Raw genomic sequence first — 19,095 nt, forward strand, 5'->3', positions numbered from 1 at the left:
TTATATTAAAAGTTTTTTTTGATTGAAGTAAACTTGTTTTTTCATTGAAAAGGTTTTTTATTGAAATTAAATATTATTATCATGTATTTTTTTGTTTATTTTTATATAGTTTTTAATAATAAAGTCAAATCTACGCCTTGTTCTTCCGCCTGCGGTGGTGACGATGCAGTGACTCCTCCTGTTTGCTGAGGGGCGCTAATGAGCAAAGTGAACCAGGGGGCGGTGCCTGATTTGTGACGTCACATCGGTCTCTCCGCTCCGTTCCAGCAGGAGGCGCCACTCCGAGCATCTGAACAGTAACAGCCGAGAGTGTTCAGTGCTCATAGAGCGCGGACTTTGTGAGTGTAGCGGTTTAAAGATGTACGAACAGGACGAAGGTGAGCTCACCTGGACCACACACACATAAACACACATATACGAACCCCTAACTCACACACACACACTGCTGCACAAACATATCTAACTGCTAATGCTAGCCATTCAAACTGCAACCGGCTAACTGCGGCTAATGCTAACTGCTTTGTGTGCGTGTTTGTGATGATAAAATACTGTAAATAATTGGTGTCACTATCACGGGTTAAATTACGGAACAGTTAAAGGATAAATTAAAGTAAAAGTCATAAAACAAAGCGGATTAAAATGCACATCTTTTTAATATGATATTATATTATATGACCCAGGGACAGAACTACGATATATAGCTTTAGATTAGCATATAATAATTGGTATGTAATACATATAATAAAAGGTATGTTAAATATTCATGTTATAGGGTATTTTACGAGTATTAATATTTACTTTTGTGTTAATATAAATATATGTAAATTACTGTTATCTGCCTGAAACATTTACAAACACAAAAACACGACAATGTAGAATATAAAAATTTTAAAGATAGAAAAACAACAAGTATTTACAGTGAGAGTGCAGATATGTGTATGAAAATAAATATATATAAATAGAACTATGGTATATTGTTCACTGTATATTTAATTTAATAGTAAAATATGAACATTGCGGTGATGAGTTTCTATGCTGGATAGTGCTGGGCAATGTATCGAGATTTCTATTTTGTTGATTTAGAAAATAACAATAACACCTATATTTATATATATATATATATTTTATTTTTGAACAAAAAAATACTTTTTTTGCTGCTTTTGTTACTTCCTGGAACAGCATGAAAAGCACAGTTACTGTAGATGGATTACTGAGTGTGTTCAAACCCAGACCTTCTCCTAAACAAGCCACACTACAGAACTCACTCACACGTGCTGTCCCTTAGAGGAAAACAACTAAAGTGAAACATATTGTGCAGCTTTTTGTTAATAAATGAGCCTGTGTGGCATTTTTTTTTTTTTTCTGGTCTGACTTTATTTGAATTAAAAAATATTGAGATTTATATCGTTTATTACCATTTTGCGAAAAACTATCTAGATATGAGTTTTGGTCAATATTGCCCAGCCCTAATGGTGGATTAGTTATTGTAGGATATGACATTCATTGTATTTAGTATAAATAATTACTATTGAAGATACACTGTTGTGGATTAAGCCTGAGTGATTTATTAATAATGATAATATTGATAATGACGATATTAGTGATCATATGAATGATTTATTGATTGTAATGATGATATTAACTCAGACCCACAGTACGATGAAGACGACGATGAGATCACTCCTGATCTATGGCAGGAAGCGTGTTGGATTGTCATCAGGTACACACACACACACACACACTCTCTGCACTTTCCATCTGAACTTTACTTTGAAAGGCGCTTGTCTCCTCCTCAGCTCTTATTTTGATGAGAAGGGTCTGGTGCGTCAGCAGCTGGACTCGTTTGATGAGTTCATCCAGATGTCGGTTCAGAGGATCGTAGAAGATGCTCCGCCCATCGACCTGCAGGCAGAGGCTCAGCACACCTCAGGGGAGGTGGAGGAGCCGGTGAGTGACATCGTGATATGGCTGAACGATTATTAGCATTTGTGATATTATCTCAATATGATAAAACGCTGTTTTAACCTGTAGCACAACAGCAGTTCATCGCTCAGAACCTAAACCCCACCTTGGGCGCAGCAGTGTCTGTGGAGTGGATACGGGTGAAATGCAGAGGAAATAATTTAACTGTGATGTGATCAATAATTTATTGTTGTGTGCTGCTGTTATTGAGTGAATATAATGTTTTTATTTGTGTTCAACAAAGGTTGGTTTCCTTCTTAAGGTTTAAAATAACATACAGTTGTTTATTTTGTGTTTATTGGGACTTTAATTTTTTAAGGACATATTTGTTCTCCTTATTTTTCCTGCACTTCAGTTTTTAATTATGTTTGTTACGTTGCTGTGGTGAATGTTTACAAGGCTGCAAGTCAAAGTATTTAAGTTTACAACTGTAATTAAAGTAATTAAATAAACTGTCTTCAATTATAATTCATGATTCTTTTGACTTTATCTTAACATAAGCCTCACCTATAAGAAAGACCAATTTATGTATCATACATCTGATATTGTTTATCAGAACACATATTGATATATTGATTTTTTAAAAATACACGAGAAGAGGACCTTGAAAAAATTATCGCACATAAAATCACAATATTGAGGGGAAAAAATTCGCAATTCGATTATTTTCCAAAATCGTTCAGCCCTACATGATGACCATGTCTGTTGCATCACCATCATGACCATGTGTGTTACAGCCTCGTTACCTGTTGAAGTTTGAGCAGATCTACCTGTCCAAGCCCACCCACTGGGAGAGAGACGGAGCACCCTCACCCATGATGCCCAACGAGGCTCGCCTCAGGAACCTCACGTACGTCCCACACACACACACAACGATATTGCCCGATATCAATCAAATCTCAGTAGGAATCCTACATATATATCCTATATATATATATATAAGTGATATTAGTCAGAAAAACTGACCATTTTATTATCAACCAATGGGTTATAGACATTTTAAACCTAAATGGAGGAATATTTGACAATTGATTAAAATAAATGCAAATGTTAGATGTAGAGCTGGGCGTATGACCAAAAATGTACATCACGGTATATGACATTTTTTTTTTTTTCATGTATAATCATAGGTTCACAGCATTTTCTACTGGTTGAGAGAAGAATGACTGCAGTAGATTAACTTAGGATGTTCTATTTTACTGTCATGATGAGTGAATATTGTAGAATAATTCCACACTAGTATTAATACAAGTTTGCAATAGTAGCCCAATGGCTCTTTGCCCTGCTAGCTTAGCTTTAGCATTAGCTTGATTTCTAGCTTTAAATGCTGCATACTCAGTGGTGTGGTGGTTTCTTATGGTGAATAAAGTAGTGTTTTGTTTACAGCTCCACCAGGAATTATTTCTGTGTTGTAGGAATTACAAATTGCGATCTGTGGCTCTCTTTTTGTGTATTACTGCCGACATGCTAAGCTAACTGTGCCTCTGTGTCCGTGAGTGTTATTCTCCTGTAGCAGAGGCATGCGCACGTCGACACATGCTCACATGCAGCTTCAGAGCTTTTAATTGTGTCTTTCTGATCTATTTAAACCTATGATTTACACCATAACTAACACCAGAGCACGACTGTTTACCTTCATATTTAGAAGTGCAACGTTGAAAGGTTTTTGGTCTGAAACGCGGCGCAGCGTAGCGTTCTGAAAGTTGTGTAATCAAATACACCGGTATGTTGGTATATTAAAAATGAATATCCTAACAAAAATATATACCAGTATTTGGTATGAACCGATATTCCACCCAGCCCTAGTTGGATGTTATCAGTATTAATTAACTCATTATAGATGTTATCAGAATGTTATGGTGTAGTTTAAAAATGTATCTTTTTGTAGGACGTTGCAGTTTTATTCTCTGTGCTCATTAAATATAGTTTTTGGATTTCAGACTGGTTTAGAACCTCTTCTGAATTATTGTTGTCACCTGAACTGGTCCCTTTAACCTGCATTAAACTGGTTTAAATGGCGTCCAGATACTCAGCGCCGCTGTACGTGGACATTACCAAGACCATCATCAAAGAGGGCGAGGACCAGCTGCAGACTCAGCACCAGAAGACCTTCATCGGTAAAATACCCATCATGCTCCGCTCCACCTACTGCCTGCTGAGTGGGCTGACGGACAGAGACCTGTGTGAGCTCAACGAGTGTCCGCTGGACCCCGGAGGATACTTCATCATCAACGGTTCTGAGAAGGTGGGCCTCACACACATTGGTTCCTTAAGACTTCCTCATGTTCCCACAAATAAACTGAAATGATGTCATCAGGATCATTTAAATTAAGTTGATCAACACTTAATCAATAAACCTGCTTAGATTTTTTAAATCATTGATTATATCACATTATATACATCATTAAAAAGCAGCAGTCAGAATAATCCATTCAACTTATTTATAACTTTTAATTGGAGCTTAAACATTATTTTTAATTATTTTATTTTTGACATACGTTTTTGTTTCATTATAGTTTTATTTTTTGATTATTGTTTATTTTGTTTCCTCACAAGAGTTAAAAACTATTATTTTCTGAAAAAATTTATACATATTTCTAAAAAAAATCAGAATTTTAAAAAATTATGCGGAAAACAAGGAATTTGGGAAACAATGAAATGGATTATATTGGGCCAAACGTCCTGGTGAGGTCTATTCGGGGCTACTGGAGAGGAGGGTCCGTCTGATAGTCAGACCTCAGATCCAGGAGGAACAATGAGGATCTTGGTCCTGGTCGTGAACTGTGGACCAACTGTACTCCCTCTGCAGGGTCACTGCTTTGAAACATGAAAGATAAGGATATGCTGTATATATAAAATGTGTCTGTGTGTGTAGGTGCTGATTGCTCAGGAGAAGATGGCCACCAACACGGTGTACGTGTTTGCTAAGAAGGATTCTAAGTACGCGTACACGGCCGAGTGTCGCTCCTGTTTGGAGAACTCCTCCAGACCCACCAGCACCATCTGGGTCAGCATGATGGCCCGAGGAGGACAAGTGAGTACAGCTGATCATACTGTACCAATGCTTCCTGGATAACAGTGGATATTATTTACATAAACTTATTTGTGTTCCAGGGAGTGAAGAAGAGTGCGATTGGTCAGAGGATCGTCTCCACCCTACCCTACATCCGACAGGAGGTTCCCATCATCATCGTGTTTCGTGCGTTGGGCTTCGTGTCGGACAGAGACATCCTGGAACACATCATCTACGACTTTGATGATCCCGAGATGATGGAGATGGTTGGTTCCACTTCCAGCTTTTAGCTCATGTCTAAGCCCCGCCCACCCCTGATTTGACTCGATGTGTTCAGGTGAAGCCGTCGTTGGACGAAGCCTTCGTGATCCAGGAGCAGAACGTGGCTCTGAACTTCATCGGATCCAGAGGAGCCAAACCCGGGGTCACAAAAGAACGCAGAATCAAGTACGCCAAAGAAGTGCTGCAGAAGGAAATGCTGCCACACGTGGGAGTCAGCGACTTCTGTGAGACCAAGAAGGCGTACTTCTTAGGGTGAGTCACACACCTGGGACAGTCACATGGTACGTGGTCCACAGGCTGCTGCTTTGTGTTGTTATAATGTAGGGTGACCATAGGTTCAGTTTTACCCGGTCATGTCCTTTCTTCACGTCTTGTCCAGGCTGCCCGGGGATATTTTACAAATCATTGAAATTGTCCGGGTTTCCCAGGGACCCTGAACGCATCTCAGTTTACACGTTAATTTAACGTACCGTAACTGCTAATATTCGCAGTTTCTGAAAGGTAAGGAGTTGCTCTTTAAAGCCAATATTTACTCACATGTGAAGGAATCATTAAAGTTGCCGCTTTGTCTTGACAAAATCATCACATGAGAAAAAGAGAAAGAGAGAGTGGGAGATCAAAAGACCAAATAGCGGTTAATTAAATTGAAAAGGTTATTTATTGAAGTGTATATTTAATGATTATTTAATGTTCTGTTAGCCTTGAGGTTTTTTTTGTTACAATTTTAATTTCTAGGATTTGATGTTTCTCTTTGTTTCAATGATTGAGAGATTTTAGGAAAGGTTGTATGAGATTTTTCAAGGACAGATTGTTATAATGTATAAAAAAGGTGATTGACTTGAGTTTTACGTCTTTGTTATAAAGAGACAAATAATTTTTAAAATTTTATGGACAATATCATCTTATTTATCGACTAAATTGTATTTTGCCGTTACAAGGTAGATTCAAGAAAACGTCGAGTAATTTGAGTATGGAGAAGTCAGCCCAAGTGTCAAAAATATGGTCACCCTATATAATGAGTCTGTCTGTGTCTGTCCTCTCAGGTACATGGTCCACAGGCTGCTACTGGCCGCTCTGGGCAGACGTGAGCTGGATGACAGAGATCACTATGGAAACAAGAGGCTGGACCTGGCTGGACCACTGCTGGCCTTTCTGTTCAGAGGGTGAGATGCCAGTAACACATCTGTCTGATGTATGTCTATGTTTAAAGGATTATGGACAAACTGAGCATCGTTCTATTATAACAGCATTTGTTCTTTGGATAAAACGGTGATAAAAAGTAATGTGATTTACACTTTGAAGGGTCAGACTGAGTTCAGTGTGTGTCTGTCTGTCTGTCTGTGTGTGTGCGTGTGTGTGTGTGTGTGTGTGTGTTCAGCATGTTTAAGAACCTCCTGAAGGAGATCCGACTCTACGCTCAGAAGTTCATCGACAGAGGGAAAGACTTCAACCTGGAGCTGGCCATCAAAACCAGAATCATCTCAGACGGCCTGAAATACTCTCTGGCCACTGGGAACTGGGGCGACGTGAAGAAGGCCCACCAGGCCCGAGCGGGGGTGTCCCAGGTGAGCCTCTTGCTATGAATGTGGGTCAGTGGTCCTGGTTCTGCTGACTGCTGATTTGTTCTCTCAGGTGTTGAACCGTCTCACCTTCGCCTCCACCCTGTCTCACCTGAGGAGAGTCAACTCCCCCATTGGCAGAGATGGGAAATTGGCCAAACCTCGTCAGCTGCACAACACGCTGTGGGGGATGGTTTGTCCTGCTGAGACGCCTGAGGTATGTTCTAGACCCACAGAACATGTTGAGAACCAACACGTTAAACATGACAAGTGGAACCTCAAAGTGATCAGAGTCAACATGTTCTAACAGTAGTTTTTAGAGAGGGAAGCCAGGGTGAAGGAGGAGGTCTTTATGATCCCAGAGGTTCTCTAAGGTCCCAAAAGATTTCCACAAGTGTTCTCTATGGGTTCTCTAAAGACTCCAAGGTTTTTGAAGGGTTCACTAAAGGTTCTCTTAGGGTTTTCCAAGGTTCTCTAGAGGTTACCTAAGGGTACTTTAAATTTATCCTATGAGTTCTCTAAGATTTCGCAAAGAGTTTTCTCAAGACTCCAAGGGTTTTCTTAGGGTTCTCCGGGGTTCTCTAAGGGTTTTCCAAGAGTTCGCTAAAAGTTCCCTGTGGGTTTTCTAAGGGTTCCCCAAAACTTTTCTAGAGATTCTATAGACATTCTCTTCAGGGTTTTCTAAAGACTCCAATGTTTTGTAAATGTTCCGTATGGGTTCTGTAAAGGTTCCCTATCAGTTCTATAAGAGATCTTTAACATTTCCCTATGGGTTCTCTAAGGGTTCCCCAAGAATTCTTTATAGATTCTCCAAAGGGTTCTCAAAGGGTTTTCCAAGAGTTCTCTAAAAGTTCCCTGTGGGTTCTTTAAAGGTTCCCCAAAACTTTTTTAGAGATTCTCTAGATATTCTCTTAAGGGTTTTCTAAAGACTCCAATGTTCTGTAAAGGTTCCCTTTTAGTTTTCTAAGAGATCTCTAAAAGTTCCCTATGGGTTTTCTAAGGGTTTCTCAAGAGTTCTATAGATTCTCCAAAGGGTTCTCTAATGTTTTTTAAAAAGTTCATATGGGTTCATTTGGAATGCATGTTTTGTTTTATTTGAAGGGTTAATATAAATGAAAAACGTTGTGCTTTATATGAAAAGCAAAGGATACTGGAATATTTTAAAAACGTCAGAATATTCAATAAAATATGTCTAAAAAATTTATTCTAGGCGATTTATGTACTATTAAAAAAATAGTGCATAAATCATTTTCTTTTCGGTGCATCCCTAGTTCTTTGTGGGTTCTCTCAGAATTATCTCAAAGTTCCCTATGGGTTCTCTGTGGGCTGCTCCACAGAGGAGCAGTGTGCTGCTGAATCAGAGTTCTGTAGAGAAGCTCAGGCTCTATGGAGATCATTAGATCAAAGTAAACCAGTGGATCTACTGAGACACCTACAACCAGTGAAAGGACTTTAGAATCATTCCATGTCCCATGTTTCTTGGTCCTTGTCCGAACACGTCCAACTCTGCGTCCTCTGGCCCAATGAGAGGTGAGCACTGGTTTACATGTGTGTGTGTGTGTGTGTGTGTGTGTGTTTCAGGGTCACGCCGTGGGGCTGGTAAAGAACTTGGCTCTGATGGCCTACATCTCTGTGGGCTCTCAGCCCTCTCCCATCCTGGAGTTTTTGGAGGAATGGAGCATGGAGAACCTGGAGGAGATCTCACCAGCTGCCATTGCAGAGTCAGTGTTAATGTCTGAGTGTCAAAGTAAGTGTAACTAAGTGTAACTGTGTGTGTGTGTGTGTGTGTGTGTGTGTGTGTGTGTGTGTGTGTGTGTGTGTGTGTGTGTGTGTGTGTGTGTGTGTGTGTGTGTGTGTGTGTGTGTGTGTGTGTGTGTGTGTGTGTGTGTGTGTGTGTGTGTGTGTGTGTGTGTGTGTGTGTAACTCCTTCAGTGCCACTAAGATCTTTGTGAACGGCTGCTGGGTGGGAATCCACAAAGATCCTGAGCAGCTGATGAACACGCTGAGGAAGCTGCGTCGACAGATGGACATCATCGTGTCTGAGGTACAAGGAACCAGGAAACCAGATCTTCTTCTGCACATTTGTCAAACTCAAGGCCCGGGGGCCAAATCCGGCCCTTTGGAGCATCCAATTTGGCCTGCAGGATAAAGTCAAAATTACAGAAAACATGAATCATTGTGTAAAACTACCAAGTAATTGAGTTGTAGATATCTCGGCCCATTCCAAATACATACATTCAATAAATATACACAATATTTGCCTAGGAATTTTGTGGGGTTTTTCTTCTCATTTGATGTGTTTCTGTTGTCGTCGCGTCATTTTTTGTGTTTTATCTAACATATTTTTCTCCTTGTGTATTTTTGTTGTTTTTGGTGTTATTTAGCATATTTTTTCTCTCATTTTGTGTGTTTTCGTTGTCAACTGTCAGCGCACACTTTTCCCCATACTTTTATACATGATGGCAGTCATTTGTTGAAAAATAAATCTTTATCCTTTTTAAAATCCTGCAATTTTATTACAATTAATCTACAAATTATTCCAAATTGAATAAAGATTTGGTTACAAACTGAAGGAAATTTCAATATTAGATATTGTCTGTAATTTCCATTACTTTACGTATATTTATAGGGCAGAATAATGTTGAAATTGCTTGTTTTTGTATTTGGCCCTTGAACTAAAATGAGTTTGACGTCCCTGTTCTACTGGTTCTGATGGTTCCAGGTCTCCATGATCAGAGACATTCGAGAGCGTGAGATCCGTATCTACACGGACGCCGGACGCATCTGCCGACCACTGCTGATTGTAGAGAAACAGAAGCTTCTGCTGAAGAGACGTCACATCGACCAGCTGAAGGAGAGAGAGTACAACAACTACAGGTGGGAGGGACGGGGGGAGGGACAGGGAGTCAGACGGGAAACAGTGTGTTACACTGTGTGTGTGTGTGCGTGTGCGTGTCCGTCCTCAGCTGGCAGGACCTGGTTGCTAGCGGTGTTGTGGAATACATTGACACGTTAGAAGAAGAAACTGTCATGTTGGCCATGACCCCTGATGACCTCCAGGAGAAGGGTGTGGCCTACTGCTCCACCTACACACACTGTGAAATCCACCCGTCCATGATCCTGGGAGTGTGCGCATCCATCATCCCTTTCCCTGACCACAACCAGGTACACAACTACACAACAACTGCACACACTGTTGGATCCATCATTAGTTCAGATTCTGTGAGAAAAAAAACCTTTGTTTAAAGATACAAATATTAACAGACGATAACTTACACTAAGATGATAAGAAGGACGTTGTGTGTCTCTCTGAGTTTGATTAAACTGTGTGTGTGTGCGTGTGCGTGTTCAGTCTCCCAGGAACACGTACCAGTCGGCCATGGGCAAACAGGCGATGGGCGTCTACATCACTAACTTCCATGTTCGTATGGACACGTTGGCTCACGTCTTATATTATCCTCAGAAACCTCTGGTTACTACTCGCTCCATGGAGTACCTCCGCTTCAGGGAGCTGCCCGCAGGTAATACACATTTATCATTCCCATGAACTGGACCACATCTGGTAAACCTGAATTAGTTCAGCCACCACCTTTTCACTGATGATTCTGGACCAAACCCATTCAAACATCATCGTGTGTGTGTGTGTGTGTGTGTGTGTGTGTGTGTGTGTGTGTGTGTGTGTGCGTGTGCGTGTGCGTGTGTGCACGCACTGTGATGATCTCTCTCAGGTATCAACTCTATCGTGGCCATCGCCTCCTACACTGGATACAACCAGGAGGACTCAGTCATCATGAACAGATCTGCTGTGGACAGAGGCTTCTTCAGGTGAGCTTTGTCAGCTGGTTCCCACGGTAACAGGCTCCCCTGGGATCAACTGGTTCCAGTGGTGACATGCTGCGCTGGTGTCAGCTGGTTGCCACGGTGACAGGCTGCTGCTCTTGGTCAGCTGGTTGTCATGGTGGCAGACTCCCCTGGGGTCAGTTGGTTGCCACGGTAAAGGGCTCTCCTGGGATCAGCTGGTTTCCACGGTGATAGGCTGCTCTAGTATCAGCTGGTAGCCACGGTAACAGTCTCTTCTGGGGTCAGCTGATTGCCACGGTGACAGGCTGCTCTCGGATCAGCTGGTTACCATGGTAACAGGCTCCTTTGTCCCGCAGGTCTGTGTTCTATCGGTCCTACAAAGAACAAGAGTCGAAGAAAGGCTTCGATCAAGAGGAAATCTTTGAAAAACCAACACGGGAAACGTGTCAGGGTGAGAGCTGATCACATGACCTTCCTGTCTGAGGGGCAGGGCTAGAGACATGTGACTGACAGGATACGGATCTAATTCCCAGGTATGAGACACGCCATCTACGACAAACTGGACGATGACGGGCTGATCGCTCCGGGCGTGCGCGTGTCTGGGGAGGACGTGATCATCGGGAAAACGGTGACGCTGCCGGAGAACGAGGACGAGCTGGACAGCACCAACCGCCGCTACACCAAGAGGGACTGCAGTACCTTCCTGAGGACCAGCGAGACCGGCATTGTGGACCAGGTGATGGTGACGCTCAACCAGGAGGGATACAAGTTCTGCAAAATCAGGGTGAGTTTCTCTCAGCGTTGTTATTATGGAACACTGCTGACCCCCGCAGGAGAAAACCAGTTACTGCACTTTAATAAAAACATCAAACACATTCTGTTTTCTTACTGAAAACATAAAAACATGAGACTTTATGGGCCATGATTTATTAAAGGTCGTTTCCATTGGACAACGATATGATTTTATACAATGCAATTTGGTTCCATGAGATTCATGATGCGATTGAAAACCATAAGAAGAATTTAAAAGCCCAAATCTGGTGTCCAAACATTACCTCTATTTCCCTGTGAAGGATGATTTTATACTAATAAATCCAACTTAAAACGAAGATGCAGTTCAATATGGTACAGACAGGATTTATTTTAATTCATAATAAACAAAAAAATCATAAAAGAAAAATTAGTTTTTCCTTTTTTAGTTTTGCACATATTAGTCTTTAACTACTGTTTATATTTTTTCTAGTTGATTGTTATTATTTAATGTTTACATTGTTAGAGAGAACACAATTCACTAAGTCAAATTCCTCATGTGTATAACATACAGTATATTACATGGCCATTAAAGTTGATTCTGATAAAACTATTAGACCTCTGTAAAATACATATTATTTTTCCCAAAATTTGTGTTTTCCACATTCTTTTTTTTAAATTGTAGTTTTTAAATCTGTAGTTTTAAAAAAATGTTTTAATTTTTTTTTTTAGACTTAGGACGGACTATTCTGACGAAGCCAATCTCCTTTCCTATACACTTTTACTTAACCCCATGGATGAAGTCATGGGGTTAAGGAAAGATATTAGGAGACTTCATAAAGGGGTTAGGGAAAGGTTATCACGTTTGTTTTTACAATCAGACGCACTTCCACTAGGTGATGTAATAATCTGAAGGTTAGTGACGTCTGCCTATGTCTAACATATCATAATATATGGGTTTTAGATTATTTAAAATGGTTCAAAGCATATTATTGCATTGGTAACTTACATGATCTCCGTCTCTTGTTGGTCACTGTGAGTTTCCGTCAGCGCTCAGGTGTGTGTCCCTTTAAATGTTGTTGACGCAATGAATTGTGGGTCATCATTATGTGGTCTCCTTTGGTAAAGGATGTATCAGTGTTTCCTAGGCTAAAGGAGGTTATAAAGGAAGCATTGAGCCTCCTTTCCTTAGCTTTTAGAGAATTAGAACGCTCCTTATCATGGTCGCCACTTAAACCCTTCCGGAGGTTAAAGAACAGTGGATATGAAAGGAGATAGGAGATAGGAGGGAATATTCAGACACAGCCAAAGAGGAGGCGATCTCCAAGGTTCTTCTACTTGGATGGCTGTGAGCTGTGTGTTTATGTTCTGCACTAACTGACTGTCTGTCTGTCTGTCCTCAGGTCCGTTCGGTTCGTATTCCTCAGATCGGAGACAAGTTTGCGAGTCGTCACGGACAGAAAGGAACGTGTGGGATTCAGTACAGACAGGAGGTGAGAGCGGCTTTAATAAGAGAGGAAATACTGACAGAACTCAGCCAACGTGTGTGTGTGTGTGCGTGTGTGTAGGACATGCCCTTCACCTGTGAGGGAATCACTCCTGACATCATCATCAACCCTCACGCCATCCCGTCCAGGATGACGGTCGGTCACTTGATCGAGTGTCTACAGGGAAAGGTAACGACTGTGGGTGTGTCTGTGCCCTGCTCCTTGCCTGCAGGCTCGTGTGTGTGTGTGTATAATAAGAATGTCCGATAACAATATGTCATCCCACGATAGAAACAATTCAAGCTAACATGTCGCACGTCGTGTTAAATAAATGTTAGCAATAAACTAACGTCACTATTCATCCGTCCCAACTTGTGAAACGCAATATTTTTTTATTATATTTCACGTGTTCACAAATCAAAGCTGTTTTCATTAGACAGTAATGTAACTATTGTGATTAATTAAATCATCAAGTCTGATCTGGTTTAATTATAGTAAATCAGAGATATTTATCAACCCTAACTGTATGTAACTAATTATCAGATATATAATAAACAATTCAGCAGCAGTGGTTTAGATTAAACAGTAAAAACACTATTTTAGTTTTCTGCTTTTCATGTGCTTTTTATTTTTAGAAAATAATTTCATTATAAATGAGGAAATAAATGAATTGCATACAATAACACTAATAGAGTGACCCACATCCACAAATATATGCCATAAAATATATGTGTAAATGCTTTTACTGAAGCAGATCTAGTGTTGATGTATTCAGTTTAATTTGTGTTTGTGAGGAACCTGTTTACACCTTAATTATTTTATATATTTATTGTCATTTTTATCGTTACCGTGATGAATACCAGAAATGATCGAGATATAGTTTTTAGTCTCTATCGCCCATCCCTAGTGTGTAACACAGCTGTGTGTGTGTGTGTGCGTGTCAGGTGTCGGCTAACAAAGGTGAGATCGGCGACGCCACGCCGTTCAACGACGCCGTTAACGTGCAGAAGGTGTCCAACCTTCTGTCAGAGTACGGATACCACCTGAGAGGGAACGAGGTCAGAGGTCACACTGAGTGATGTCACAGCGGTGCGTTCAGGTGCTTCAGAGGTGGTTTGCTGCTGCGTTCAGGTGCTGTACAATGGCTTCACGGGCAGGAAGCTGACGTCTCAGATCTTCATCGGGCCGACCTACTACCAGCGCCTCAAACACATGGTGGACGATAAGATCCACTCCAGAGCCAGAGGACCAGTTCAGATCCTCAACAGACAGCCCATGGAGGGACGATCCAGGTCAGTAGATCTAATGAGTCACTGCAGAGGGGAAAGTAATGGATGAATTAATAGAAACACACACGTTACTGTAATTGAGTTGCTTTTATGGATACTTGTACTTTTAAAAGTAAAGTAATTTGTTACATTTTTACACCCAACTGTTACTGAGTAAGTTATTATATTTTGTTTTAAAATGATCAGCGGACATTGTTAAACTACAAAAAATATAATGACCAGAAAACAATCACATCATAGCTGACCAATCAGATTAAATGTAATGTATCACATCATAACAGACCAATCAGATTAAATGTAATGTATCACATCATAGCAGACCAATCAGATTAAATGTAATGTATCACATCATAGCAGACCAATCAGATTAAATGTAATGTATCACATCATAGCAGACCAATCAGATTAAATGTAATGTATCACATCATAACAGACCAATCAGATTAAATGTAATGTATCACATCATAACAGACCAATCAGATTAAATGTAATGTATCACATCATAACAGACCAATCAGATTAAATGTAATGTATCACATCATAACAGACCAATCAGATTAAATGTAATGTATCACATCATAACAGACCAATCAGATTAAATGTAATGTACGGCACCAAAACAGCATTAAATGGAGGTTGTTTTCTCAGTTTTTTAGTTCATAAATGTAGATATTTTTATAGCTACTTTTGTACTTATCTATAAAAGTATCTATAGCTATATCTTATTTAAAGAATTCTTTTAATTTATACCCTAACTAATCTCACTAGATCCCTCCACCTAACCAAAAATGCCAATATAGCTCCAAAGGTGTCATAATTCACTTAATCACAGCCTTCATGACACTGTATTCATGCTAATGACAGTGTAATGTAGAAAACTTCAAGTAAACTATTATCATAATTTTATTTTTTACAGATGCTTTTGTGGAAAATGAATTAAGTTCATTTGTGGTAGATTTTTAAGTTTCTACATGAGATGTTTACTGTATGTAAGGCACCCGTACCAAGATTTATTACCAACAATATAAACATGAGAGGTGAAAGTAACTGATAACTTTTACTTAACTATTTAATTGAGCTACTTTTTACTTGTACTTGAGTAGGATATACAGTATCAAGTAAGTAATGTTTCTATAGCACCTCCCACAGACAGAGACAGAGCTGCCATGCAAGACGTTAGTCAACCACTGGGAGCAACTTGGGGTTCACTTTGACACTTGACCGGTATAGACCGGGATCGAACCCCCAACCTCTCGATAAGAGGACAACCCCTGTATCACCTAAGCCCATATCAGTACTCTTTACGTGTGTGTGTGTGCGTGTGTGTGTGTGTGCGTGCATGTGCGTAGGGATGGAGGTCTGAGGTTTGGGGAGATGGAGCGTGATTGTCAGATCGCTCATGGAGCTGCTCAGTTCCTCAGAGAGAGACTGTTCGAGGCCTCCGACCCCTACCAGGTCAGTTTATTCATCATATTCATTAGGGGTGTTGAAAAAAAATTGATTCGGCGATATATCGCAATATTACGTCGCGTGATTCTAGGATCGATTCTAAATGCATCCATATCGATTTTCTTTAAATTAGAAAACAATAGATTTTATTTTGTATTTTTTAATTTAACCAGGAAAGTCTTTTCCGCTGCAGGAGACGTAACTTCACAAAGAAACCATCATGTTGACCTGCTTGTGTTTTTTCAATAAAATCAAAACTTTCTGCATTTATTTGTTGTTCTATACATATACCTCCGTTAAGTTGGTTTGAAGCCACAGGCAGATTGTTATTTTTTTATTTTAAGTTATTGGCACATGGCATGTTCAAGCCAATGTTTTGATTGCAAAATATGCCAATAAATTATTTATACATAATGTTCAGTTTATGAGCCATTTGCGGCATGAAAACCTTCATTGGAAAAACATGTGCGAGGAGCTCAAAGGTCAGTCAACATTTAAAAAGACATTTCACAATAAAAAAAAAATTAAAAAAAACAGATGGCCCTGACAGGGTGTGGCCTGAGGCATCATTAACCAATAGTAAAGCTGGATTTAAGAGTCTGGTTTAATGTGTGGCCCCCAGGAGCCCATGGTTCTGCTGGCTGAGACAACCACTTTATTTAAAGCATAAAGATGTACACATTTACAGATGAGTCGTTTCTTAAGTCATATTTTAATAAAAATCTCAATAATCGCATTATATTTTAATATCGGGATATATCGTATTGTATCGTATCGCGATACGAATCGTATCGCCAGATGCCAGGCAACACACACCCCTAATATTCATCTATTAGTTGTTTATTATTAGTGGTGATTACACCATTTATCCACTTTTCTCTTTTAAGCAAAAACAACACTATCACTTAGTGTACCTGTAGTGGAAATGTATATAATAAAAATATATCCACTTTATTTGTCCATGTCACCCCATGTGATTGTTTTTGTTTGTTGATCAGGTTCATGTGTGTAACCTGTGTGGACTGATGGCCATCGCCAACACACGCACACACACCTACGAGTGTAGAGGCTGTCGCAACAAGACGCAGGTCAGTTTGTTTACCTGTTTACATTAATTTGCCTGTTAGTTTACATGATGGTTTCTGCTTGTTTACAGATGTTTACTTGTGTACATTCATTTATTTGTTTGTTTACAGATGTTTACCTGAGGGGTATTCTATAAAGGAGGGTTAAAAAACTCTGAGTCTATCCATAAACTCTGGGTCAACATATCCAGTGATGGGAAACTGTATCTGATTCTATTACAGCTACTATGAAGTGGGTCAATCAACCCTGAGTATGTAAACCTTGGGTTACTTATGTGCACGCGCGCGCTACAAAGCCATCATCAATGGATCGAAGATGACTCGAGCTGTCATGGTAACCACCCGGAAAATAGTGATTTACAGTATTCATCGTAATGGGTGAAATAAGCAAGTGTTTGATGAATATGAGCCTGTTCTAAAGGTGTGTTCAGTCTTCAGTGATTATAGTGGCTTAAATCACCTGTAGTTAGTCACACTTTTTGGTCGCTTTATCACTTTATTGCTTCAGTGACGTGACGAGTGGTGAATAATATGAATAAATGTGTCTGAGGAGACGTGTCAGCAGTATAGGATGTCTACATACAGAGCCCTCCTGTTACACTGGATATAAAGACAGTAAATGCTGCTTGATATCACATCATTTATATTGATTCTTAATGTAATATTGTCACCAGACTCATCTCAACGTCCTAAAAATGTCGTAAAAAAGCCCTGAAGCGGGACACGAACCCGTGACCCATCACTTCCAACCGCGGTGTCATAATTCACTGTGCCGTCATATCTTCAAAGATGCGTGACCTACATATTTAACTGTATAACAATATAAAACAACAATCAAGCTTTAAAAGTGTATTAATTTAAATTATCATCTCCTTTATATTATCCACAGGCTTGTATTCAGTGAACTTTACGACAGACGTCAGTAGATGTTTTAATGCAGATCAACCTCTCAGTGACTTTCACTTAATGATCTACATCTACAATGTTAGAAAGAAAACTAAAGCAACACAACATTAATAATGATGTGAACACGTCTGTGGTGTGTGATGTTACTAATGTGTTTCAGAGAAAAGTGTTAAGGTTCATTAAAGTGTTCAGGTGGGCGGAGCCAGGTAGAAACCCAGGGTTTCTTTGATTAAAACCTGCCAGCGACCAGGTTTAGTTCACGGACAATGTTGCCATGGTAACATACTCAGAGAAGAACAAACCTCACGTTTAGGAATGAGATACTCAGAGTTTCCCTCATTTGAGCCTGAACATACTCAGAGTTTGAACATAACCCGCTTTATGGAATAAACCTCAGGTGGTTTCTGCTTGTTTACCTGTTTACATTTATCTACCTGTTTGTTTACAGATGTTTACCTGTTTACATTTATCTACCTGTTTGTTTACAGATGTTTACCTGTTTACATTTATCTACCTGTTTGTTTACCTGTTTACATTTATCTACCTGTTTGTTTACAGATGTTTACCTGTTTACATTTATCTACCTGTTTGTTTACAGATGTTTACCTGTTTACATTTATTGACCTGTTTGTTGACCTGGTGGTTTCTGTTTGTTTACCTGTTTGTTTACAGATCTCTCTGGTCAGGATGCCGTACGCCTGTAAGCTGCTCTTTCAGGAGTTGATGTCCATGAGCATCGCTCCTCGTATGATGACATCATAGTGTCTCAGCCAATCACTGCTTTGCCCTATGTAATGGTTTCCTGTTTGTAAAATAAAAGTCTTTCTTAGCATGTTGTTTGTTGATCAATAAACGCTGATGATCGTACACAGAGTTAACAATGGAGCCAAACACTTAGAGCCTTGATCTGAGCCTTCTCCTCTTTGTCCTCAGGGCTAGAATGTGTCACATGATCCATGTTTGATAAATGTCGCGTTCAAAGTCTGTAGGAATTCCTGAACATCCTTCAGATTTCCTCTGAACATTTTTTATTACTACTAGTACAGTGCCCGTCTGAAATATGTATTCATATAGTGGGAGGAGTTTAAATATTTAGCAATTATGGCCAAATGAGTGTGTTTGAAGGTCGGATGAACAAAGAGGTGTACATACTCTGTAGTGTTATAAAGGGGTTTATTTGTGGGTGTAAAGTAAAATAGCGTGTGATTTATCTGGTTTAATTCTATGGGACATGAACATAATAAATTGATAAATAAAATTTGCACCAATGTTTACTGGACGTAAGCAAATGGATAATGAATGTCATCCCGTCGTTAGACGGTTAGACCCTCCTTCAGAGAGGAAAAACCCAGTAGGAAAATGAATTATACGCATTACGTACAGCCAAGGTATACATTTAGTTATAAACACGTGGTGAAAATATTAGCATTTATAATGCTGTATTTGCAGAGAAATGTGCATGTTTAGCTTTAAGCTCAGCCCCTGGCAATGCCCAGTAGTAACTTCTGGGAA

At 39.8% G+C, this 19,095-nt stretch overlaps 1 protein-coding gene across 1 annotated transcript; it reads left to right on the top strand.

The window, feature by feature from the left end:
- The first annotated feature begins 244 nt into the window (after nt 1-244).
- On the top strand, nt 245-18,415 carry polr2b (RNA polymerase II subunit B). The gene is made up of 26 exons (XM_028459806.1): nt 245-377; nt 1,648-1,720; nt 1,797-1,947; nt 2,700-2,812; nt 3,988-4,207; nt 4,838-4,996; nt 5,077-5,241; nt 5,313-5,509; nt 6,301-6,420; nt 6,636-6,822; nt 6,890-7,033; nt 8,398-8,537; nt 8,749-8,860; nt 9,539-9,693; nt 9,783-9,981; nt 10,169-10,337; nt 10,545-10,641; nt 10,974-11,068; nt 11,151-11,401; nt 12,771-12,860; nt 12,936-13,043; nt 13,799-13,912; nt 13,986-14,146; nt 15,493-15,598; nt 16,591-16,680; nt 18,256-18,415. Exons 1-26 carry the CDS (start codon nt 359-361, stop codon nt 18,343-18,345), a joined length of 3,525 nt encoding a protein of 1,174 aa, XP_028315607.1. The 5' UTR covers nt 245-358; the 3' UTR covers nt 18,346-18,415.
- The last annotated feature ends 680 nt before the right edge of the window (nt 18,416-19,095 follow it).

The sequence above is a fragment of the Gouania willdenowi genome, chromosome 10, assembly GCF_900634775.1.
Source record: "Gouania willdenowi chromosome 10, fGouWil2.1, whole genome shotgun sequence".
In the NCBI taxonomy this organism is placed as follows: Eukaryota; Metazoa; Chordata; class Actinopteri; order Blenniiformes; family Gobiesocidae; genus Gouania; species Gouania willdenowi.

Excerpts from the sequence above, each read along its gene's own strand:
- polr2b (XM_028459806.1), top strand. Across the intron at positions 5,510-6,300 it reads AAGAAGGCGTACTTCTTAGG|GTACATGGTCCACAGGCTGC; the intron begins GTGAGTCACACA and ends CTGTCCTCTCAG. Across the intron at positions 9,982-10,168 it reads CTTTCCCTGACCACAACCAG|TCTCCCAGGAACACGTACCA; the intron begins GTACACAACTAC and ends GTGCGTGTTCAG.